The sequence below is a fragment of the Atheta coriaria genome, unplaced genomic scaffold (genome assembly GCF_025399875.1).
Source record: "Atheta coriaria isolate IRGN ID8LTWV9N9 unplaced genomic scaffold, Caltech_Dcor_3.1 hic_scaffold_8_pilon, whole genome shotgun sequence".
Classification (NCBI taxonomy): Eukaryota; Metazoa; Arthropoda; class Insecta; order Coleoptera; family Staphylinidae; genus Dalotia; species Dalotia coriaria.
Window position 1 is genome coordinate 7,004,251 of NW_027045450.1, and position 25,853 is coordinate 7,030,103.

Consider the following 25,853-nt stretch of genomic DNA (forward strand, 5'->3'; position numbering starts at 1 on the left):
ACTAATTGAAATTGTTGACATGATTAAGTTCTGTTTACTCGCGTATACGTATATAATTTAATTAATTAGATTCGCATATATATATTTTACTGAGATTCCAATTAATTTCGCTCTCTTCCTCTGTTAATATCCTTCGTCTCTGCGCGCAGAAAATTACGTATACATGTAGGTGGAGCTGTACGCGCCCTGCACCTAACTAAATTTGCAAATCCAATAATTAAGTGCCATCTCGGTTCGATCATTCGCCAAATTGAAAATTAATTACAAAGTACTCTGCATATCACAAAGCACTAGATGTTCTATATTTTTTGTGCTTGTTCTACACGATACGAGTGCGTTGTTTGCGATCATTGAGTATTGCACCGCGGAATAATTTACAATGATGATTTATAACGCCGTGGGAAAACAGGGCGGCTTTGCTTCGTAAATAAATTAAGTTAAAGAGGCGCCCATTCGGGCTGATAACAAACAACTTGAATAAAGTCTCGATTAAAGTGTACTAAGCGCATTCCGCTTAAGGGCATTCGCGCCGCTCCCGCTTTTAATTATTTATTTAAACTATCCTCCAGAGACGTGTTGATCGGTCGGCGTAATCGTCCTCCTCCTCTGAATAATACAAAGCGAGTGTTTACCAACTTTTAAATTCTCTCCACTCGTGAAATTACATTGTGTATGTGTGTTGTGTTCTTGTTTTGCAATCAGACGTTTGGTGTATTTTTTGTTGTTTTCAATTCGAAATTTAAACCACTCGCGAAAGTTCGAAACGACAAACAAACTTCTCGAATTTCTCCGCTCCACTTTGCGAGTGCGAAGTGTGGATGCTGCGCTGTGCCTGCAAGAGACAATTCCACAATCGGTAGCGCAGACATTCGTGCGACCTTTTTCGGCGTGCACGGTTCGGCTCCGTTTTCATTTTTCAATCAATGATCGAGTGCCGAACGGCGCCGTAGACGAGGGCTTTGATTCGATTGCGGACTTTATCAACAATCTCTCGCAAGCGCGCGAACGCAATTAAGGAGTGCGCCAAAGTGAGTGCGAGTATTTATTTTCTGCCTCACAATCGGCAAGTCGAAAAAGTTAGCGGGAGGGCATGGCACAATAACATAGAAAAACTTTTTGATTTCCTCCAACTTTTACATTACACGCGAAGAATATTCGACACGAATGAATACGAACACTAATAATATTATTATCTGGATTGAAATTGAAATATTATCGATTTCTTTCTTTGTTTCCTGTGTGATCTTATTTCGTTACTAATAAAATATTAATTACTTTCCAGCGAATGGTTCAGCGGCAAGGACAAAGCACCAATGGCGACGCCCAGTCGTAGTCTGCCAGCACTGGACACGACAGACATGTACTACACCCTGGACTTCAGCGACAGCCAGAGTTCGCCGCTGATACAGTGAAAAGCGGCGTTTTTCACCGGAATGCTCGCACGACCGCTTTTTGCACTCTCGTTCTTCTCGCAACCACGGCGGAAAAAAGAAGATCATTAGGTGACGCGTGCGTGAATGCCGGTGATTTATTGCCGTTCACAACGGTCGGCGAAAGTTACTCACGAAATTATAGAAAAGTTTTAATTTTCACCCACCCTCGGCGACGGATTGATTTTCTATCAAACGCGCACAAAGTAAACACCGTTTCGTAAAGCAGTAATGCATTGCAGCTCAGCTCAGTCAAGCAGAAATTAGCGCAACGTCTAAATAGTCTAACTATCATTAAGATAAACTATAGAAGTGTTAAATTGTAACGCAAAAAAAAACATGGACAACAGCGGTAACCCGAGCGCTGTTGGTGTAGTTGGCGCGCGTCGCTATAATTTATTAATTAGTTAATTAGCAAATCCCCACCGATGTTTATCGATTGTTTCGGCTCATTATTCTGCGATTTTGCAACGCTCAGAATAAGCAACAGCTAGTGCATCACACTGCAGCGCACTTGATCCTGACTTATTCGATAATGTGCACTGATTGATTTGGTTTTGATTTAGTTGATGCAACTTGTAAATAAATGTACCTTGCATTTAGCGATCCAATCGTATTCCATCCACATTGTTCAATCATCAATTTCAAACAATTTTAAACGTGCATTATTACTACCTAAACGTTCTAGGATAAATGGCTAACTATAAAGTATTGAATAACTATGAACTACGATAAGCTATGAGGACGCGAATTGTGCGCAAATTGTTTATCGAACGGCTATATGCTGGAAAGCGAGGACTAGAGAAACCGCCTATTTATTATTACATTGTTATATTTGTAACTGTACTTATTTCAAGTATGATTATAATTGTACTGGTATTGCCAAATCCAAAATAAATTAATGAATTAAATGTTTGTGTTTAATTTCTAAATGTTAAAACTTTAGGAGTGGAATCATCCTTCTCTTTTCTACAAATACAACTTCCACAATATGTATATTCTTTTAATTCTTTAAATCTACAGATTCTATATTCAAATAAAATAATATCCAAAATTTTAATTTTTCCCAAAGTTGCTGTAGAGAACATCTTGTATTTTAGGAACCAATAAAGCAATAGGAGCTATTTCATTATTTTGTCTTTATCTTCCATTTTTTCTGAAGTATGTAAGTATGGTGAAGGAAACACCCTGTATCTAGTAAACAAATTGACATTTCTAAAATTTGTCACCGCCATATTAAAGCCCGAGAGTTCCTCACCACGATGTATATATGTAAATCTTTTAGCCCTTTTAGAAGTGCCCCAAAACTCTCTTAAAAAATTGACATTTTAAAAAAAATTATAAACATGTTGCGCAAAACACCCTGTATCTCGCGAACTAATTGAAATTTTTAAAATTTGTCACGGCAATTTCAAAGTTCGAAAGTCTCCATACACAATGTATTCCTTTTCAATTTGCTAACCCTTCCGGAAGTACCCTAAAATGCCCTTTAAAAATTGTACTTTTTCAAAGAAATTGGAAACATGGTGTGCAAAACACTCTGTGTCTCATGAACTGATTGACTTTATTAAAATTTTTCAACGTCGTATTAAAGTTCAAGAGTTCCTCTACACAATGTATTCCTTTTCAATCTGCTAACCCTTTCGGAATTGCCCTAAAATGCCTTTTAAAAATTGTAATTTTTCAAAAAAATTGGAAACATGGTGTGCAAAACACTCTGTATCTCATGAACTAATGGACTTTTTCGAAATTTTTTATCCTCGTATTAAAGTTCAAGAGTACCTCTATACGATGCATACCTGTTCAATCAACCTGCCCTTCTGGAAGTACCCTAAAACGCCTTTTGAAAATGGGCATTTTTCAAAAAATATGAAAACATGGTGTGAAAAACATCCTGTATCTTAAAAACTATTAAACTTTTTTGAAGTTTTTAAGCGGCATCTTAAAGTTCGAGAGTCTCTCTATGCGATCCATATGTTTCCCACCTCCTTACCCTTCCAAAAGTGCCCTAAAAAGCACTTAGAAAATAGCCATTTTTGTCCCAAAAATTTAATTTTTTTGGTCGAATAACAGGGTCGAACTTTTTTGTAAAATTTTTTTTCGGTCGAAGAACAGAGTCGAACTTTTTTTAATGAAATTATTACCGGTTGAAGAACAGGGTTGAACTTTTTTGTTAAATTTTTTTTCGGTCGAAGAACAGGGTCGAACTTTTTTTAATGAAATTAATACCGCTCGAAGAACAGGGTCGAACTTTTTTGTTAAATTTTTTTTCGGTCGAAGAACAGGGTCGAACTTTTTTTAATGAAATTATTACCGGTCGAAAAACAAGGTCAAACTTTTTTGTTAAATTTTTTTCGGTCGAAGATCAGGGTCGATTTTTTTTTATTGAAATTATTACCGGTCGAAGAACAGGGTCAAACTTTTTTGTTAAATTTTTTTTGGGTCGAAGAACAGGGTCGAACTTTTTTTAATGAAATTATTACCGGTCGAAGAACAGGGTCGAACTTTTTTGTTAAATTTTTTTTTGGCCGAAGAACAGGGTCGAACTTTTTTTATTGAAATTATTACCAGTCGAAGAACAGGGTCAAACTTTTTTAAATGAAATTATTATCTGTCGAACAACAGTCGGATATATTTCTTAAAATTTTTTCTGGTCGAAACCGTCGAACGCGCCTCCACCAACAATAATTTTTGAAGATTAAATGGTAATTATCTCGTGAACTAAAAGAGATAAACAAAAATCGGAAACACTTTCATGCTCAGTATGAAATCCTAGGTATTATAACATCTAAAAAAATAAAATATATCATGTACCTGCAACATTTTCTTACACGATTTTCTTCGAAAGTAATAAAGTTATTAACAAACTTTCTTCATTTTCTTCATGCCTTGATGAAGGTCTATAAAATGGCAGATTTAGTTTTTCCATTTTCCAATGTTTACAAAAACTCCTCAAAAAGAGTCAAGAGGTTACACTTGACTCTTTTTGGGCCTCAAAAAATTTTTTTATGCTAGAAAAAAATGGAAAACGCTAATCGATAGAGTTTTCCAAGGGGATGAAAGATATCCAGTCAGTTTTCCGATAACATCAGTATTTTGGAAAATGAGAGGAAACTTTAAAACTTATCAGTACAACCATTACTCCGATTTTTCTCAAACTCTCCACATTGATGTAAAACAATGCCAGGTATACAATAATCCAGGTTTGGTTGCCCTATCTTAATTAGTTTTCAAGTTATTAACCATTTTTAATTATTACATAAGTGTTGATAAGTGAAAATTTTAACGGGTAATATAATCTGAAATTTAATTCTAAATACGAATATGAAAACCGTTTTTCCCTATCTATAATGGTTTTCAAGATAAGTGCGACAAACTGGTTTATACGTTTCCTCCATCATTTCCCATGTAAAAAATAAAAATTGGAAATTTGACTTGTTTATTACAGAATATTGAAGAACATGTGTAGAATCACACTTTATCTTAATAAAATTTTGTTCTAAAGTAAAGCGTTTTGATAAATTATCATTAAATATCATTAAATTAAATACCAGTTTATAAACCAGTTTTTCGCATTTATCTTGAAAACCATTATAGATAGGGAAAAACGGTTTTCATATTCGTAAATAGAATTAAATTTCATATTATACTACAAGTTAAAATTTTCACTTGTCAACACTTATGTAATAATTAAAAATGGTTAATAACTTGAAAACTAATTAAGATAGGGCAACCAAACCTGGATTATTGTATTCCTGGCATTGTTTTACATCAATGTGGAAAGTTTGAGAAAAATCGGAGTAGTGCTTGTACTGATAAGTTTTGAATTTTCTTCTCATTTTCCAAAATATTGATGTTATCGAAAAACTGACTTGATATCTTTCATCCCCTTGGAAAATTCAATCGATTAGCGTTTTCCATTTTCTTCCAGCTTAAAAATTTTTTTTTGGGTCCAAAAAGAGTCAAGTGTAACCTCTTGACTCTTTTTGAGGAGTTTTTGTAAACATTGGAAAATGGAAAAACTAAATCTGCCATTTTATAGGTTCATATCACGGCATGAACAAAATGAAGAAAGTTCTTTACTATCTTTATTATTTTCCGAGAAAATCGCAGAGGAAATTTTTTTAGGCACATGTTATATTTGAAATTTTTTAAATGTTATCTTATCTAGGATATGATGCTGAACCTCGGGGTGTTTTTGGTTTTTGTTTATGTCTTTTAGTTCCTGAGATAATTGATTCTTAAGTCTCGATGGGAGTGCACATTTCACAATGAGATTTACTGGAAAATTCCTTACTGCTATTAGGTGAAAAGTTGTTTAAATTATATCATTAAGAGCCCCTCTATACAATGAGGTAGTTCTCAATATTTAATTAAACAACTCTTTTAAATGTCAGGCGCCTCCGCCAATTTTGTCAATAATTAATAACTTTTATTAAATACAAAAAAATACTGTTTTATCGTTCAGGAATTCAAAATTTCAACTTTTTAATTTAATGTTACGGCGGGAAAATTTTAAGAAAAAAGTTCCACACTGTTGTTCAAGGAAAAAAAATTGAAGAAAAAAGTTCAACCCTGTTATCCGACGAAAAAAATTCGACCTTGTTCTTTGACCAAAAAAATTAAGAAAAAAATTCGACCCTGTTCTTCGACCGAAAAAAATTTTAATAAAAAAGTTCGACCCTGTTATTCGACCAAAATTTGAAATTTTTGGGCCAAAAATGGCTATTTTCTAAGTGTTTTTTAGGGCACTTTTGGAAGGGTTAGCGGGTGGAAAAGATATGGATCGCGTAGACACACTTTCGATCTTTAAGATGGCGGTAAAAAACTTCCAAAAAGTCTAATAGTTCTCAAGATACAGGGTGTTTTTCACACCATGTTTTCAATTTTTTTGAAAAATGCCCATTTTCAAAAGGCGTTTTAGGGTACTCCCAGAAGGGCTGGTAGATTGAACAGGTATGCATCGTATAGAGGAACTCTTGAAGTTTAATACGAGGGTAAAAAAATCTGAAAAAGTCAATTAGTTCATGAGATACAGAGTGTTTTGCACAGCATGTTTTCTACTTTTTCTAAAATGACAATTTTAATAGGGCATTTTAGGGCACTTCCGAAAGGGCTCAAAGATCGAAAGGGTATGCATCGTGTAGGGAAACTCTTGAGCTTTAATTTGGCGGTAAAAAACTTCAAAAAAGTTAATTAGTTCATGAGATACAGAGTGTTTTGCACACCATGTTTCCAATTTTCTGTTTAAATTACAATTTTTAAATGGCATTTTAGGGCATTTCCAAAAGGGCTGGAAGATTGGAAAGGCATGCATCGTGTAGAGGAACTCTTGAACTTTAATACGACGTTGAAAAATTTTAATTAAGTCAATCAGTTCATGAGACACAGAGTGTTTTGCACACCATGTTTCCAATTTCTTTGAAAAAGTACAATTTTTAAAGGGCATTTTAGGGCATTTCCGGAAGGGTTAGCAAATTGAAAAGGAATACATTGTGTATGGAGACTTTCGAACTTTAAAATTGCCGTGACAAACTTTAAAAATTTCAATTAGTTCGCGAGATACAGGGTGTTTTGCGCAACATGCTTATAATTTTTTCGAAAATGTCAATTTTTATAGAAAGTTTTAGGGCACTTTTAAAAGGGCTAAAACATATATGCATCGTGGTGAGGAACTTTCGGGCGTTAATATGGCGGTGACAAACTTTAGAAATGTCAATTCCCTTACGAGATACAGGGTGTTTTCTTCACCATACTTACATACTTTAATAAAAATGCTACTTTCTAAAGAACACTTTTGAGCATTTTCAGAAGTGCTACGGGGTTGCAAATTTATGCATCGTGTAGGGTTACTTTCGAACTCTAACACGGCGGTGAGAAACTATAAAAAAATCATATAGTTCGGGAAATACTGGGTGTTATTTTGCAGACCACAATAAAAACGAAATTTTCCAGTACTACGATAAATCTCTGACAAAAGCAACGGGCCGAAACCAGGGATTGAACCAATAACTTCTAGATATTCATTTTAAAGCTATCCCATTCATATAAGAAATTTCAAATTCTGAAATACATTTTAAATCAAAGACATTCGAATCATTATGGTGTGATACAGGATGGCAGAATGGTACAGCATGCTTCTAAATTTTTTTTGACAAATTCTAACTCTAGAAAGTTATTTTAGGGCACTTCCAAAGGGTTTTGAGGGATTTATGAATGCGCAATTTGGAGAGATTCTCTTGATGGACAATTGGAGGCTCAGGAATTTTATAGTTTTTGTCATTCAGAACATTCACTCATACATCACAACCATGAACGATTCAATAAACAAAGATTCGAATTCAAATTATACTTTTAAGGACATTCCGAGATGGAAATTTAAAATAATTTAATTTACTGGGGTAAAAGGGGTTTGTCAATTGCAAATATCTCGTAAACTAAAGGAGATAGTAAGCAACGTATCACAGAGTCTTATTCTACGGAAAATTCTCTTTAAAATAAGCTGGTTAAATTGGAAGTTTAAGAGATGAAATTTTAATTCATAAGAATAAATGGTCAAGGGGGTGGGGTGCTTGATAATTTATTTTCATGATTTTCGTCAGTGAATATCTTCTAAATTAACAGAGATAGCAACTGGAAAATTATAGGTTTTGGAAGATTGGAAAATTCTCTATCAAATGGATATTTAGAATAATATTAAAATTACAATTTAACTCTTGCAACTATTATACACTTTTAATGCGTCTGGCTGGATGATAAAGCCCATCAAACTGTCTGGTGACTAAGAAAACACAGTTTAATAGCTTTCTGAATAATATTTATAATATAGGTAATTCAGCTGTCCTAATATGACAAAAGTATAATTAAAAAATAGTATAGTTTAGAATTTTCTGGCTAGGGTTGGAACAGTACCAAGTGTCTGCCAATGAGCAATGTTATATTAATTTTAAGAATAAAATATTCAAAAATGAAGTTTGTTAAAATAACGAATTTGACATCATAATTTGTACATCATTGTTGGCTGTTAACTGCCAATGGAACCACAATCAAGGTTTCATAATTGGGGATCGTTCTTTGCTGTGTTGGGTACACACATAGAAACATTTTCATCTTTTTTTCATTCTAAAATGACGAAAGTCTGGCCGCCACGAGCTCTTAGACTATAAGTACCATTATTATACATCATTGACCGTTTTGGCGCAATTTGTAATTGTATTGAAAAATTGTATTTTGCACCATAATACAGTACCATAATACTGAGAGCATCGTCAGTAACTTAATAAATAAATATACCATTTTAAATAATTATAGCACTATGCATTACGTATTCTACAAAGAAGATAAATAAATATTCCACTCAGATTAAATAAATCTAAATGTGCTGGATGAAAAATCGGAAACCATTAGGAAAAGTAGATCGTATCGCCATCTCGTGTCCAAACAAATTTGCAGCGCTCTGTATTCTACGCAGTATTCTACACTTTACGTCGTCTGCAAATAATAGCATCGCAGTATCCTGCAAAATTGGTTGCTCTGTAATCCTATATTCCAAGAGGTCGTCCTTAAAATGGATTGGTTTAAATTCATTTTAAGATTCCTTCATTTGAGATAAATTTCTATTCCAAAGCGAATTTCCACGTTTTAATAGGAAACGTCACTCAAGTCGAACTCAAGAACTTTTCCAATATTAAGCAATCACTTTCCTTTAAATTATTACTCAATTATAACAATCGTATTAATTTATTCCCGCCTGATTTATGCAATTTGTCGTTAGAATTTAATGTCCAGCATACTGGAAGCTAATCTAATCAATTTAAATCACTCTTACTTTTATTTAAAAACAAAACTTACTTGAATATCGACATCAAATTCAGCTAAGAAATGATTTTTTAGTTTTCCCACTGCATCCTGAAAGGTGTCAAGGCCGTGGGTGCATAAATAGCTGAATAATATCTTAATAAGTGCGAAATGGGTTCGCTGGATGGCGAAAGCCGCGGTGGAGGCAAATTATAAATCATATTGTTAGCTTTCATGGGGGCGAATAATGCAGAAACAATGTTAGCTGGGTGAGAATTGACAGATCATTAATAACTGTACAACCCACCCAACCAACCCCGCAACCATCAGCGTTGAATCCCGAACATGCTCTATAACTCGGTGGCATTTTTTTGCACTATTAGGAAATGCGCGCACAAATACTCGAGTCGTAGTTACTTTTCTAAGAGCTTAAAATGAAATAAGAGATGTGTTCTCATACTAGTCAAGATGCAAGCAAGCTGTAACTTTCCACCAAGCAAAAAACCTTTTATTACCTTATTACAAAGATTTCATTATTTAAACAAATACAAATAGGCACATAAACAATAATTTAAAAAAGTTTTGTTTTTTATTTCGCTAAAACTTTGCGTTTTATTTTTTATTTCGCAGAGTTTTATAAGAATTATACTCATTTATATAATGTTCGTCTGAAAATTAGCAAACAGGGTATTGTTGAACAATATTCTGCATGTTTTGAATACATTCGCCGATTTTTACATAAATTTAACATACCGGTGTAAAATAATAAAATTGTATTTTCACGTATTATTACGTTTGTTTATATTCATATGTTTATTCATGAAACGTGAAAATATGTCGTAACAATTTGTTCTGCTCGGTTTGGCGGATCCATTCCAACCCTTTTATTGTTACAAACTAGGCGCAGATTTATGGAAAAGCAATAAGGGTCGCCCAGCCACAGGTCGTGCGCTGTTATGTTTTCATAACGAAGATAAATCGAAAGCTGCTGGCAGTACCAGCCCATCAACATACTCACAAAACACAAACTTTGATTAAAATGACGCTAAATATCACCAAGAAAATCAATGAGAACTCTAATCAAATATGAAAAAGCTAATGCGCTTCCAGTTAATAATTTGGTAGGTTAATAAGCGACGCGCGTGGACATTCATCATAAATTGATAAACGGCGAATTAATAAAAAAGAGCAGCGCCATAAAGTCCGTCAATTTGCGCCCGAGTTTTACGCCCTCGGGGTTGGCGGCGACGGTGCAAAAATAACGTTTGTATAAAATCCAGCCGAGAGCGACGAAACGCTCCTAATAAAGACTTCATAAAAAGCTTATTACTTACCACCGGATTGCTCGGCACGAAGTCGCCGCGAGCTTTATATGATTTAATCGCTCTGCGACGTCCTGCGTCGGCCAACTCCAAAACCATATTTTACGCCAATGCCAAGTCCTTTTAGTCCTTCAATAATTGAACCACAATCCGCACTCGCCCCACACTCAGCTACACTATTATGACGAGCGCTAGAGTATACACATCGTGTATTATCAACAATAATTTATTAATGACTTATTTTATTAATATTGACATCAGTGCTCGTAAATTTGTGCGACATGCTATTACAATATGGCAACATTACAACATCACAGCATTTCTTACGATGCGAGATGAACCGATGACATTATTCTGTGGGGGTGTGGGGCGGCGTATTCTGGAGTAATGCGATATTTTTTCCAAGGACTGGCGTCGCGCGCCGCGCGTTCGATGTCAATTTAACGACGTTATGTCCCTCGGCTTATGTTCGACGATATCGTAAAAGCTTAGTTTTGCGCCCGGAACGGTTTATTTATCATTGTGGGGCGGCGCGAGGCACTTGTGGCTTGCGACAGCATCGCGGCGAGCAGGGGGTTTGTGTTCTCTACTCGCATGCAACGCTGCCACCGTCGGAATTAGATTCGCGCGTTCGATGAATATTTAAGTCCTGCATTTGAATAAAATAATGTGTCTGCACAGTATTTTTCTACTCGCATTTTTTGATGCACCAATCATGAATACAGAATATATAAATTTGTTTTCAAATATATTTTTAAACAATAAATCAACAAATTAAGAAACAAAATTTTAAATTTTTTTTGTTTTATTATAAAAAGTTGAAAATTTTCAAATAATGAGGATGATTGATAAAAAATATTTACATAACGTAGCAAAAATAATTTCATGACCCTCCGACAAGTACCCCGAAATATTCAAGATAAAACAACAACAGAAAGAAACAACACGTACAATGTACCACCTAGATTCGCGAAATGTTTGCAACTCCTGTTGGTATCTGACTGGGTCGGGCGAGACGTCGCACGCGAGCAATGGTTTGGGAAGCGGCGGCGGCGGCGGCGGCGGCATGTTGCGGCCAACTTTTTGTTTATCTTGCGCCGTGCGTTCCGGTATTATTAGCTTCGTTCGGCGCGGTGTTATTCGCATAACGGTATGTTAGATTAACCGACGATATCTGCCGCTGCCGCTGCCGTCGTGCCATGGCGTTTGCATCTCGCGCCGCCGTAACCCAATTAAGAAAATTTCGGCCGCGCACCACCTACACATCGCGCGCGCACGTGGAAAATTGAAAACCGACTCGTTGGCGGCGCCAGCTTTATTGTGCATAATTATTTTTCGCATCCGGCGCAGCAAATAATTAAAAATTAAACAATCACGAGTTAAAACCTCACAAAAACTTTGTTTTAAAGACAACCCATATAACATAGTTATTTTAAAACTGTAAAGTAAACCCGTTTTAAAACATAATTAAATATTTAACACATTTACCAAAGTCTAGACCGCAGTCAAACTCATTTAATACTCTCATTAATATTTTTCGAGGTGCAAAGGTCGCCCATATGTTCCGTAATCAAAACAACACAATTAAACGATAATAAAATTATGCAAAACATAACTCTATAATCTACAAGTGCGATTATGCTGCGATTTGCACGTTCATGCAATCACAACGTGTTTTAATCATTGCTGACGTTTGCATGAATAATCACACAAGTGGAATACTACAAATATTGTTAAACTCTCAGACAATATCGTAAAATGACAATTGTAGGACGTAAGAAAAAATTGTTTGTATTTTATTTTGACAATCTCTACCGGTTAAGTACCAAGTGGAATTCTGTAGTTGAGATAAACAATTATCGGTGAATCAACACCGATTAATCAGTTGTTTGCCCACGGTCGCAGTGAGTATGCAATACATCGCTATGGTTCATTTTCGTCAGTCGTGTGAGCGTCGTGAGTCGAGCGTGTGTTGCGTGAGTTCGTTAATAAATTAACCCATGTGCGATTCGCTTGATTAACGGTTTTTCATCACCGGCCATCAACAAAAAATGACAAAATTAATCCGAAAAGTTCCCGATGGCGGCTGGGGCTGGATGGTTGTGCTCGGCGCGGCGATTGCCAACGTAAGAAAATTAATCAAACCACATTAATTATTCACTTATTAATCTTAATACGGGATTAGCGATAGTAATATTGTTAGCCTTTTACAGCAATAATAAACAGTACAAACTGGTTTTATGAGTGATGTTAAACAAGATGATAAAAATGATTTGCTCTTATTTCCCTCCGTTTTGTGCTCGTTTGTCGTCCAATTCAAACGTAGCAATTTTCCTCGGAAGAATAAAAGACGCGGCGCAGCGTGCTTAAACTGATTATGCCGATAAATAATTTTAATTGTCGCTTCTCAACGCTGTTGCCACTGCTGTGCAGTGAAAACTAACGCAAAAAAAAAACGCAGCTTATATTAAAAAGCACCAATGACCCAGAAAATACCGCCGAATGAAACAATGAAATATGAATTAAACCCGAATGTTGATTGCCATGTGACGCACATATAAAAAACACTGAAAATCAATCGCGATTTTCACCGGCCAGCTGGCAATGGTCTCTCCTGTATGTACCAATGGACGCATGGCAAAACATGCAAATTGATTTAAATATTTCATGCGCGCAAAGTGCGCCGCCCGCCGATATGCATTTTGATATCCGTTCTTTTTTCCGCGTTTGATTTGGTGGCGTTTTTATTTATGCATTTGCACCATGCAAAATTAAACCACACATTTAACATTCATTGATCAGTGAAATTTTCTCCTGTTCTAGATGGGTAATCAAGCGATTGTGTCGGTGTTCGGTTTGGTCTATGGTTTTCAAATTAGCAACACGTCATATGGGATAGAAGGAGCCGCATTGGTTTTGAACATCAGCTGCATGGTCACCAACTTTTCCGGATTACTCACTGGACCTATTCTTAAAAGATACTCACCTCGAGTTGTCACAGCTATAGGAGTATTATTAACTGCCAGTGGATTAATTTTATCTAGTTTTGCAAGCAGTCTATGGCATTTTTTTCTAACATTTAGTGTTTTTGCAGGTAGGTAAATTTTTAATTTTTTAGCATAAAGTAAAAACAGTTTGTATATATATTTATATTTTTATGATAGTGTATAAAATACAACCTAGTCATTTTTTCGAGTTTTTTAATATAAACCAAGAATTTGGCGTCGTCCGCCAACATCCCTCAACATAAACAAGAATTTAACTCGGTGTCGCGTTGGTGTAAGAGTGATGAATCGTCACTGTCTGAAAATATAAGACTTCCAAGCCGGGAAAAGAATGCGAATTGTAAATGGCGTGATATTATTTACGCGATTATGCGCGATGTTAAGCCGCGTCCCGTTCGCGGATAAAAATTATAAATCGTCGATGATTAACAGGCCGTTAACGCGTGCCGTGATTTATCGCGAGCTTAATCTGTTTAAAACATTTTCCTCGTCATTACCCAACATCTCTCACGATGAGACCAGTCTGAGGCGGGAGTAGTATCATGGCGAAACTATCACTTCCGCTCTGCATCAGCGCGAAGTGAAGCAGTCAAGACTCGCAGAGTAGTAGAGCATTCCGTGTTTACATGCTGATTCATTACCATGTTTCGCGCTGGATTAATGATGATGCGAACTAATGTACTTGTAATTTAATGCCAGTTGAATGCAAATAACATTTGATACTTGATACTCATGTATAAAGTCGAAAACATTCAAATATTACATTGCATAATATGTTTTAATGTATATTATTATTTTGATAGGCCTAGGTTTGGGTTTGATAATGCCCGCGTCTTTCATGGCGGTCAATTCGTATTTTGACACACGGAAAGGTCAAGCTGTTGGTCTTGCAATGGCTGGGACAGGTCTTGGCCAAACCTTCATGCCACAAATAGTGACATCTCTTCAGGAAGCTTTCGACTACAACGGAACCGTGTTAATCATGGGCGCTATTTCTTTACACGGCTTGATTGGCGCTTTGATGTTTGAGGTAAACACTAATTTATTTATCACTCTGTATAATAATCATGCTTTCGTTCATGTGGAGGCCTAAACGACGGATTTGTTTTCGCAACACGCCGGTGGTATAGCCTTTTGTAAGCCCTCTTGTAATCGCAAACAATAGCGTAATTTGAATAATTTACGCTGGGATAATTACATAATTCAACTCCTTTCGTACACTTTCACAGTGCGTCCAGCTGATTTGGCACACACACACGCAGTCGGCGTTAATTTAAAATAAATTTGTCCTGTTTTACGTGCATCATCACCGACACGCTTTAATGTAATTAACTCGTTTGATCAGTACCTGCTCACTTTTCAGTTAATTGAAGTTGCCTAATAGTGAAAACATTAAATGAAGCTTCTTACAGCCGGTTGAAAGACATCTAAAGACCGTTGTCGACGGCGACGACGTCGACGATCTGAAGCATTCCACAGAGGTGGTCATTGTAGAGAAGAAGTCCGAAGAGATTGCTTTGCTTCAGTCACAAAAGCATAACGCATCCGAGGTGAAAAGATATAGTGGGAACGTGGAAAATACTCAATGCTCCGATGTTACAAATAATAATAACATAGAAATGGACATGAAAAATACACCAACAAGAGGTAATAGCAAAAAATATACTCTTTTTATTCTCCTATACATTTCATACTGCGTACTCGTATTTATTGCAACTGGTAAATTTATTATGAAATCGCAAAACGTGCATATAAAGAAGAAACACTGTTAAAAAGACTAAAACAACGAAAAAATATCGTAGAGTTTCTTGTTCATGTAAAAAGACAGACAAAAACAAAAGAAAGCCTCGATTTTCATTCTTGGAATTTGAATGTGTACGAACATGCACATATTGGTAGTCGCATGGCGAAACCCTATCATTTATTTGTCGTAAATCATTGCCTCGTACATTTCCCTCGGCCACGTTCGATTCGGTTTGTGTGTGTCTCCGAGTGGGCTCGCGGCTCGATATCAAAGAAATATTTTATATTTTTTCGGCCGCGCTCGCATCTCATCATCGGAGCAAGCCAAGCGAGAAATTTGCGAGACGACCAAGGCGATGCGGGTGTTACGAGCGAGAATGCGAACGCCGCTAAATTCGAAACAAAAAATATATATACTTGCGAAACATTTATAACGGGCGCACGCGGCGGCATAAATGATGCAGGACATAAAGTGGATGCATAATGAATGCAAAGCGAACACGCCAAACAATGAATATCCGAGAGTGACTTTGTCAACAATCGTAACTTGAAGTATTTTATATAGCGCCAATTATGTTATTTTATAGTGCAGAAAATAAAAGCAGAAAAAATCTGCGATTATTTTAGTTGTAAGGTTTTTGTTGATTTTCTTGTATTTACTTGGGTAATTGTCAGTTGTTGTTGTCGAGGAAATGAATTTCAATTGCATCTGCAGAAAACTGAACGAATTTGCATTCGGCGCTGGCACGCGTACTGCGCATCCGGAAGAAAAGCGTAGTTTATTAGCGAAAGGGTCAACGCGTGTTTATCTGAATACCATTAGCAGATAATACCCATGAATAAAATTCAGCGCCGGCGAGAACAAACGCGAGTGGGCTTCATTCGTGCGCCCTGGACCAAAAGCAGTGAGCGTCTGCAAGGCGTCTGCTTTGTATTCACAAGTTTAAACTTTAATAAACTAAAAATTTAATAAGCCCCACGAAGAGCGGCACGAAAAGGACGTTGCGTGGGTATGCATTGTTTTTATTATGTTAACGAACAAGCCGACAACGAGCCGTAACCAAGCGCGCTGTGCTCAGCCTCTCGTAAAACAAGAACCAAGCACCGAGGACGAAAACGAAATCCTTTGCCGAATGAAAATCTGGCTCGGCGGACGCACACACACACGAAAATAATGATGAAAGGTGTCCCCGCGGCAAAACCTCTATTTAATTATCTCACTAAAAAAGAGCTGTTAATATAAGACACTGGCGACGGAGAAAAATTCATTCAGACATTGTCATCCTGATAAGGATACGACAGACGATGTATTTTACGATGCAATAGGCCGCGAAAATGACGCGGTTACGTTTTTAGTGCCTTCAAAGCTAGTGTAACTTTTGTCAAGTTAACGAAAGATATTTTTTTGTCTTCTTGGTGGATTTAGTGGTAAAAATTTTAATGCAATTCCGAAACTAACGCGAACTAATTTGCTTTATGCAAATGCTCAAAACACGTCGATGTAATACCGCACTGCGTATTTGCTCCATCTTGATCCTGCACCCCCTCATCAAGTTGGAGTATTTCTATCTCGCGTCACTCATTCAACATCACAACGAATTGAGTTCAAACATGTCGTTCATCCAGACTTAGAAGTCAAACACCTACGCACTAGTTCGAACAACATCAAGGCAAATATAGGCAGCTTAAAATAAGATAAAACTTCCTTTGTGTTGAGGTACAATGAAGATACAATGTCTTTATTTGCAGGCGGCGAGATTTCCCCGCTGAAAAGAATTTCCTCGGCGCTGGATTTGCATCTGCTGGGCGACGCGACGTTCGTACACATCATAATAGGCTTATCGGTGGTGTACACGTCGAGCATCGCCTTCAGCATGCTCTTCCCGTTCCACCTCAGGCAGATCGGCTTTGCGACGGCGGAGACGGCGTCCTGTATGTCCGCACTGTCGGCGGCTGACATAACCGCCCGCTTCACCATTCCGAAACTGGCGAGGCGCGTTCGCATTGGATATCGTACAACATTTCTTTTCGGCGCGCTTGTTTTGGCGTGTTGTAGAGCTGGTAAGTGCAAACATTCATCTCATTTTTTTTCCAGTCGAGGTGAAAACGTTTTTAGTACATTTTATTTTGATAATCGGAAAAATCTATGATCCGCATTGTAGTTTGTGAAGTGCATATTAAGCTCCATGGTTTACACAAAAAATAAAAGCATAAACTTTTTTGTTATAAAACTATTTTAACAGGTTCAAAAAAGTTTTGTTTCTGACTGATTACAACTTAACCACAAAACAGATTCAAAGTTTCAAAAATAATTAAAATCTGACAAAACTATATTAGAGTAAGAGCCCGTGACGGCCAGACTTTCGTCATTTAAGGATAGATGAAAATTTGTCTATGTGTGTATCCAACACAGTAAAGATCAGGTAGTAGCCAACAAAGATGTACCAATTATGATGTCAAATTCATTATTTTAGAATAGTCAATTTTTGCATATTTTATTCATAACATTAATAACATGCGCTGTTCATTGCTAGATATTCTGCTATGATTCCAACTCCAGCCAGACACCCCGAAACTATAATATATTTGCCGATAAAAAAACTCAAATGAAGTAAATTAGTTCATTGATCTATAAACAGCATAACAGAATTTTTATAGTTTCTGTCATTCAGTACATTCACTCAAAATCACAACCATGAACGATTCAATATATAAACAAAGATTCAAATTCAAATTATACTTTTAAGGTCATTCCGAGATGAAAATTTAAAATAATTTAATTTAATGGGGTAAAAGGTCTAAAACCGCGACTGATAGTGCTTAAAATCGCAATTTTTCAATATTTGACGATTTATTTCAATTGTAAATATCTCGTAAACTAAAAGGAGATAGAAACGAACTAATCACAGAGTCTTAATCTACGGAAAATTCTCTTTAAAATAAGCTGGTTAAATTGGAAATTTAAGAGATGAAATTAGTATTCCTAAGAAAAAATGTTCAAATGGTAATGATAATTTATTCCCACGATTTTCGACAGTGAATTTATTTTTGAAACTAAAAGAAATAGCAACTAGAAAATTATAGATTATGGAAGATACCAAAATTGTCTAGCAGATGGAAATTTAGTATAATATTAAAACTGCAATTTAACTTTTGCAACTATTATACACTTTCAATGCGTCTGGCAGGATGATATAACCCACCAAACTATCTGGCGACTAAGAAAACACAGTTTAATAGCTCTCTGAATAATATTTATAATATAATAATTGGGGATCGTTCTTTGCTGTGTTGGGTACACACATAGAAAAATTTTCCTTTTTTTTTAAATGACGAAAGTCTGGCCGTCACGGGCTCTTAGACTATATAAATTAGGTTACAAGCAAAGTTTTAAAAATAATAAGACAACTTAGATATTTAACATTATACTATTTAAGCTACTTTTTCTACTTCCACCTTTAATCCGCTAGTTTTTTTACGGTTTTAAGACACAAAAAGTGATACTTTAAACACGAACGGCCAAGGCCGTGAATAAAGTACTTTAGTCACAGGTTTTAGTCACGGACTGGTGTTTGCGCCTGTGCATGTGCCTACGGTACAGCACAAGACTAAAAACACTGCGCCGTCAGTAAAAGAAATTAAATTTTATCGATTGATATTTATTCAATCTTGTGACTAAAACTCTCTTTATCCACTTGATACTTAATAAACTATTTTTCTTAATAAAAGATCGAAAACTTTTGAATATTGTATAATAGTAAATGATAAGTTAAATGCATAAAAGGATTCTACACTGTTTAAGTTTTGTATGCAAAGCACGAACACGTAGATATAGAAAATAGTAAGCACGCGAAGGAAAAACCGTGGAAAATGCAGATGGTAAAGAATTTCCGCGCTATCTCGCGTAGCAAAAACGGAAGTTAAAGGAATGCATCATCGAAATTTGCTAAGAAATCAGCGCGTACTATCTCTGGCCTTATGTACCAGCATTAATAAACACTTTTACATACAGAGCGATACAAAAACATCTATTTTCCCCAAAAATATTATTATGTAATAATGAATAATTTAATATTCCGCTGATGATATAAACCGACATCATTATTAATGATGTATTGTCACTGCATGCATCGAAATATTATTTTACGTCATTAGTCGGCAGCAGGCTGGCCGCAATTACAACGATTGTAATTTAAACAGAACTGCAAAAATGCTTCGACTGCAGAACGCCCATCGGTTCATCGGTTACCTCGTTATCTTGTTACGCGGCGTTATCTCGTTATCACTTATTACGCGTCGCGTTTTCCGGCCGAAAGTTTTGCAACGCGCGCGCGCGCGCGACAGGAAGCGAAAACGAGTTTGAAAAGTTTTCTCCCAGCGTGAATAAATTCCGCGCCGCATTCAATAAGTGGGCAAATTCACAATAAGAATTATCCTCTTTCGCAACAACACACGCTGGTGTGCACTGGGAGCGCGCATCGCTTCGAGGACAAACAGAAAGATGCTGCTCTTGTGCAACAACAATAGTAACAAACAAATTGTAGTTGTTTTAAGTGTTCTCCCGTGACGGCGCGGCCCCGGGTTGTTTTCACGCGAGATGTTTCTCAATCTATCCCAGTGGAATCGTTCGAGACAACACAGCCATTCGCGTCGAACTAATATAATTAAAAAGAGAGCAAACGAGCTGGGACTTTTGACTCTCGACGCCCACGAGCGTTATGCAAACGACAAACGCTCGAATTTGACTTTAATTGCTGGAAACAAATTGGATTATTATCCCCGAATATATGAAACGCGGCAATAAAAAATAAATGCCAGCTAAACAAACCGTATAAAATATTTAAATTTAATTTTAGGCAACAAAAAAGCATCCAGTGTTATTTATATTGGTTGCCTATAATAATGTTGGACATAAATAATCGAACATAGACTATTCTGAAACGTAAAATTTTGCTTATTGATCGATAACATTGGGACATATGCTGACATTGGAACAAAAATGCTAAAATCTCAAATCCACAATACAATTTCAAAGTTTCGGTAAAAAATTTGAAAACTTTTGCTTGAATCTCTCCTTTTTTTCGACGTGGCGCAAACCCGCCCCTCGGTTTATGTTTGCCACTGTGCGAAAATAAAACATTCCACTCGTCTCATTTCTATCGTAAAAAATATTATTCTCTAGTTTGGACGAATCTCGGGGGCGGCGTTGCGCACGAGCGCGCATAAATTTTAAATAAATTTACGCAACACCATCAAGAAATGTACTCTCCGCAACGGACACAAAAACGATTCGGAACGCGCGGACGGCGGCGCGCGGCGAATAATTGCCCCCTTGAAAATTTATTTCGGCCGGCGCGCGAAATGAGCGAGATATACATGTGTGCGGTCGCAATGAGTCGAATGCTGGTTATTTGTGCGTTTTGTTAAATACATTCGGATGTCGAAAAAGACCTGATAAATTATTCGATTACAAATTGCGAGCAAATTAACATTCCGTGTAATGTTTAATGTTTTTACTAATTTCTAGTGAATACAAACGAATGTTTTAGTATTACAATAATTAAAAATAACAAGATGTGTTAATTAATAGTTCATTAGTCGGTGTTAACTAGAAAATATTTAATCGGATTAATAATTCAAAGAGAATATAGACAAAAATAACAAAAAACGTTTTTTCGCGACTCTAAGGTGATAATAAGTCTTAATAATACTAAAAACAAAATAAATACTAAAAATTACACATGTGTTAATTAAATTTGTTCATAATAAAAATACAGAACTTGTTTTTGTTTAGTTTTCCTGCGTAGCCTGATATAAAACAATAAGTTTGTACGTTTTTCACGCTGATTGGTATAGAATTACATAACGTTAATTACACCCACGTTGGACTTGACTTTTGTTGAGACTTTTCCTCGACGCTACTCGCACAACAAGTAAATAAGCAAACATGTTTGTTTAGTGCGCCTGTGCTTTGACGCTTCCGCGCGCATTTAGAAATTTACAAAGGCCGACCGGTCCATGGAAAACTCATACGAGTAAATATAGAGTGCAAAAGTATATATTTTAATTTGAATATTTTGTTATGTTTAATTTCGGACCCGCGTGCGCGCTGCCAGCTCGCAGTCGCAGTGCAAATTGCTATAGAAAACTTTATATTACGAAGTGCAACGGCGGAAAAATGCGAATGGTGCATACACACATGTTTTAATTTAATTCAACATCATACATAATACTTTGAAGGTAGCAATGGAATGGAATTCGGATTGGAATATTCCAAAAATTAATCAGGACCCTAACTTTACTAGGAGTTATGATTAACAGGAATGATAGTTGTATTTTTCTGTTGAATTAATGCGAAATGTGAATTTGGAGGCGGAATTGAATAACATTTTGCGAGTCTGGAACCGTTTCAATGCACGTGTGGTTAATTAGAGTCATGTTACAAAACATGAAATGCCACACACAAACAGTTCATAGTTAGATAGATAAAATTAATTCACTTACCTTATGATAAATCCGGTTAATTTGCAGTAGAAATTTCCATTTCTACAAAAAAAAAAGTATAATATTTATGTTTTTAAACGCTTAAAGATGAAAATATGAGAGTCACATTAATTCTTTCACTTCCAATATTGATCTATAATATAAAAATGAATCGCAAAATCTGTTGGTAAGCGCATAACTCAACAACGCCTCGACCAATTTGGCCAATTCTTTTTTTAAATGTTCATTAAAGTCCAAGGATGGTTTTAGCTTCGAGAAAAATTCGAATAATTGCCGGGAAAACCCCAAAAACAGCTCTTTTCTATAGGATAAAAGTTGGCATGCAATCATAGTTATAGTTAAATAGTTGAATACGAGATGGCGCGCTGAAGTGCACTATTAGCAATTCTTTATATAATTAATTTCTTTAAAATAAAATTGCGAATCTTATTGATAGAATTAACATATACTATGTCTAGTACAAAAGAGTAAAAACGAATTACATTTATATTAAACACTAGCGGGACAAAGTCGCGGGCAAAAGCTAGTTTTATATAGATTCCTGTAATATATCCAATTTGCAATACCTGTAAAACGTTTTATTTGAACAAACATTAGAAATAAAATAATGGTTCGCTTCGTTAGCGTCACGTTAGCATCGGCTAAGCGGCAAAACAGCCGACAGACAGAGAAAATCTAATTTGCGTTATAAACTGAACGCAGATCACATATACTGTATGCATGCAGCGATACACAATGCAGTTATCCATAGCGGCGGCGGCGGTGGCGGCAGAACACAGACCCACTGTTTCGTTCCATGCCCTTTCTACCTGAACAAGCATCGGTGGAGCTTATAACTGACGCCGGGGCCTCTTGACGCATAACTACAATCATGCGCTATAAATAAAATCGAATCTCGCATCGCAACGAACTAAAAACACATGCACATCGCACACGCACGCAGATGAGTGCACAATCGCGATGAGAGAGCGTGCTGCATGGCGCAGCAAAAAGCAATCGAATATTGTGTTTCGTTCACGTGCAATTTTCAGCAGAAATCCACGCTAATGAGATGGTTGAGTGATGTATTATCATGTCATATTCTAATTTTATGTATATTTAAATCTCAAATACACCAATTTATTTGATATTCATCCCAAGGTAGAATAACAAAATGTAAAATTTCAAAAACAAAACATTCGAACATTCAACATAAAACCAACACGTTTCATCCGCAAAAGTTGAAAATGTTTATTCATTGTGTCTATTCAAGCCGTGAATCGATCACTCGTTGAAAAAAAAAAAACGCACGCTGAATTCGGTACATATCGACGCGTTAATTCGTATAACTGCTTTTGAAAAATATTTACGAACAAATGTTCAACTGTCAACTGTTGCACACGTTGGATTTTCCAATAATTTAATGCATGGCATGAGTGTCGATGAATTCGCTCTGTTAGCACGGGGTATGATGGTGGCAGCGGCGGGCGTCGTTAGTAGTTGCGGCATTGGGAATCATAATTTATCACCGCGTAATTGCTTACATTTTGTGCGCGCGCCTCGCCGAAGATGAATCTCCTTCTGGTCGGTCTCCGTCTGCTGGCGCGATATTAAGTCTGGCAAATAAATATACACGTGCAGCAAAGTGTGTTCGCATTCGTGTAAGCTGTTGTAAGGACTATCAGGAAGGCGACGGCGGCGGCGGAACGAAGATCGTTATGCCATTATTCCGTTATGCCGCCCTCGCGTTCACAGCGCAAACTTCCCAATTTCCAAAGCAAATACGAGTCAAGCGCCTTCGCATAAGAGATGATTCCAGGGGCGCGTTGAAACAAAAAAACTTTAAACATTCAAATATTCTTCCACACACAAGACTAAAAAATAAAAAAAATAAAAAAATAAATAAAAAAAAGTTTGTGTAGCGTTTAACTTTTAACTGTTAACATTATAATTGTTTGTGATTTTAGTTTTGTAGGTTAACTATACATATGTGTATTATTTTTTTTTCAACTTTTTGTTTAGTTTTGGCGATGCAGACGAGTTTTCCAGCGACGGTTGCAGCTTCCGCGCTGTGCGGGTACGTACGGGCCGCCACCGTCATCAACCAGAATCTGACAGTCTCCGAATATTGCGAGAACAACAAGGGCAGCCATTTGGCGTCCGCGCTCGGCCTCAACATGGTGTCTAAAGGCATTTTTGTGCTCACATTAGGTCAATTTTTCGGTAAGCAAATACACCGCCCAAAACTCACTCTATTTATATAGCTGTACAAATACCTCACGGCAATATAGACTAATAATTGATTGTGTTATTGGCCCATCTGTAATTATGTATTGTTTACGATTGCGTAATTGTTTAATTGTGTAAATTGTTTAATTATTTGTTTTCAGCGTGGGCGCGCGCCCCGACCGGCAGCTACGTTTCGTGCATATTGATACAGAGCGCGTTTCTGCTGGCGGTGGCGCTTAGCTGGGGCGGCGAGATGGTGGTGCTACGTCGGCGGCGCGCCAAGTCGTCGCTGCCGGCCCCGAGCACGGCGGCGGCGAGCTGACGGCGTCCCGCGCGCGCGAGCTTGCTCGGCGTAATTCAATTACCCGAAGGGGGAATCACTTTGTAAATATTATAACAGCAGACACATTAAATATCCATGCGCGACTCGCGAAACTCGCGCCACGCGCCTCTAACTGTATCGTTAGCGCATGTTTTACATGTTCAACTATATTCCATCCGGCCGTGAAATCTACAATACTTGTTCGGAGTTTCAATTTTGTACAAATACACGGCATATATTTTTTGTTTGATATTTCCTTGTATTTTTTTTTCTGTTTGACTTTCATTTATTTGTTGCGGAGTTAAATACATATTGGAAAAAAAAAGAGTTTTAGGAGGTGCTGTTAGCAGAAATGAAAAAGTAGATGTAAATTTAACAACATATTTAAAAATGCTTGAATGTAAGTAATTATTTCTTAAAATTTTTCAAAAAACTCAAAAAAAATTTTTCTGAAATTTTATCTTTTTCCGCATAAAATGTAATTATTTTAACTCATTTCCTGAGAAAATGAATTTTCTTTGATTTTAAAAAAGTTGTTACTTCAAGTGTTTGCCATAACAAGCTCCCAGTTATCCTCGAAGTCATAGACTTTTTAGTTGTGTCTATATTAACCCCTTCCCGGAATGATCGCACGAGATGTCTATTTACGAGAGATTATTTACGGCCGATGTTGCTAATAAAAGCAGGTTTATGATGACATCAATAAAAATGCATGCTTGTACCGCTTGTAGATATTTATGCTCCTCCTGCTGGCGCGCATGTCTCGCACATAATTTTTACGACTTCATTTCGCACTGCAAATGCGCACGCGACACGACTGCCTCCCCGAGATTGCCGATATACCCACCCCCGTGCATTATTTATTCAACAACAATGCAAGCAAATCGGATTTATTAGAACGTCGACGATTTGTGAGCGCGCTTCGGCAAGAAAACCGAAACGAGGCGAACGCTAATTGTGTTTATTGCCTCTTTGTGCAAGCGGCGAGTGCAGGACGTGCGATGCATTCGAAAACAGCCAAACCAGCACTGACAGCCAAGTCTGCCGGGGTCTGTTGCGTTACACAAAGCCGAGTGGAGTCTTTTTCTTTGCGCTTAATTCGCATGTTTGTATTCGCCATCCGCTCGGACACGACCGAGACGGCTCCAGACTTGTGGCGCTCGAAACAAAAAGCTGCTCTCGCAGATTGCCGTCGTCCGTGCATTACTCGAAAATTACTTCTTTGTTTCGGCGGCGAGCATTTGTAAATTGCCACATTTCCCCTATTTCACTTAAGCTGAAATACACTCGCTCGAGCATGATGACTATCAATAGTTTTTTGTGTGCGGGGCGCATTCTCTCAGGCTTGCCAAAGCCGCAACAAGTCCACAATCGCAGCGCGTTGGGATTATCCGCGGATTTGCGGCGCGTTTCGCAGACACAAATTCGATTACCGAAGAGGCAGCATGGAGCGATACATCGCTGGCGTCAAAAGTGGGTGAGCCTCTTGCCGCCGGCGACGAACGACACTTATGCGCACTCG

The 25,853-nt window shown here is 37.0% G+C and overlaps 2 protein-coding genes across 4 annotated transcripts in view; both read left to right on the forward strand.

Annotated features, from left to right (window-relative positions):
- Positions 1 to 2,341, forward strand: part of wry (delta and Notch-like EGF repeat containing weary) — a 34,103-nt gene extending 31,762 nt beyond the window's left edge. For both annotated transcript variants that reach the window (XM_065309732.1, XM_065309733.1), the window contains one exon: positions 1,283 to 2,341. In XM_065309732.1, coding sequence (XP_065165804.1) covers positions 1,283 to 1,412 — 130 coding nt within the window. In that variant the 3' untranslated portion in view covers positions 1,413 to 2,341. The remainder of the gene's footprint in view (positions 1 to 1,282) is intronic.
- Positions 2,342 to 12,292: 9,951 nt separating this feature from the next.
- On the forward strand, positions 12,293 to 24,583 carry LOC135797227 (monocarboxylate transporter 12-like). 2 transcript variants are annotated; one of them, XM_065309463.1, is made up of 7 exons: positions 12,293 to 12,453; positions 13,373 to 13,643; positions 14,358 to 14,584; positions 14,967 to 15,201; positions 17,047 to 17,358; positions 23,803 to 24,003; positions 24,171 to 24,583. In XM_065309463.1, exons 2-7 carry the CDS (start codon positions 13,373 to 13,375, stop codon positions 24,329 to 24,331), a joined length of 1,407 nt encoding a protein of 468 aa, XP_065165535.1. In that variant the 5' UTR covers positions 12,293 to 12,453; the 3' UTR covers positions 24,332 to 24,583. The 2 variants fall into 2 exon arrangements, with proteins under 2 accessions (XP_065165535.1, XP_065165534.1); XM_065309462.1 differs by lacking the exon at positions 12,293 to 12,453 and adding an exon at positions 12,465 to 12,675.
- The last annotated feature ends 1,270 nt before the right edge of the window (positions 24,584 to 25,853 follow it).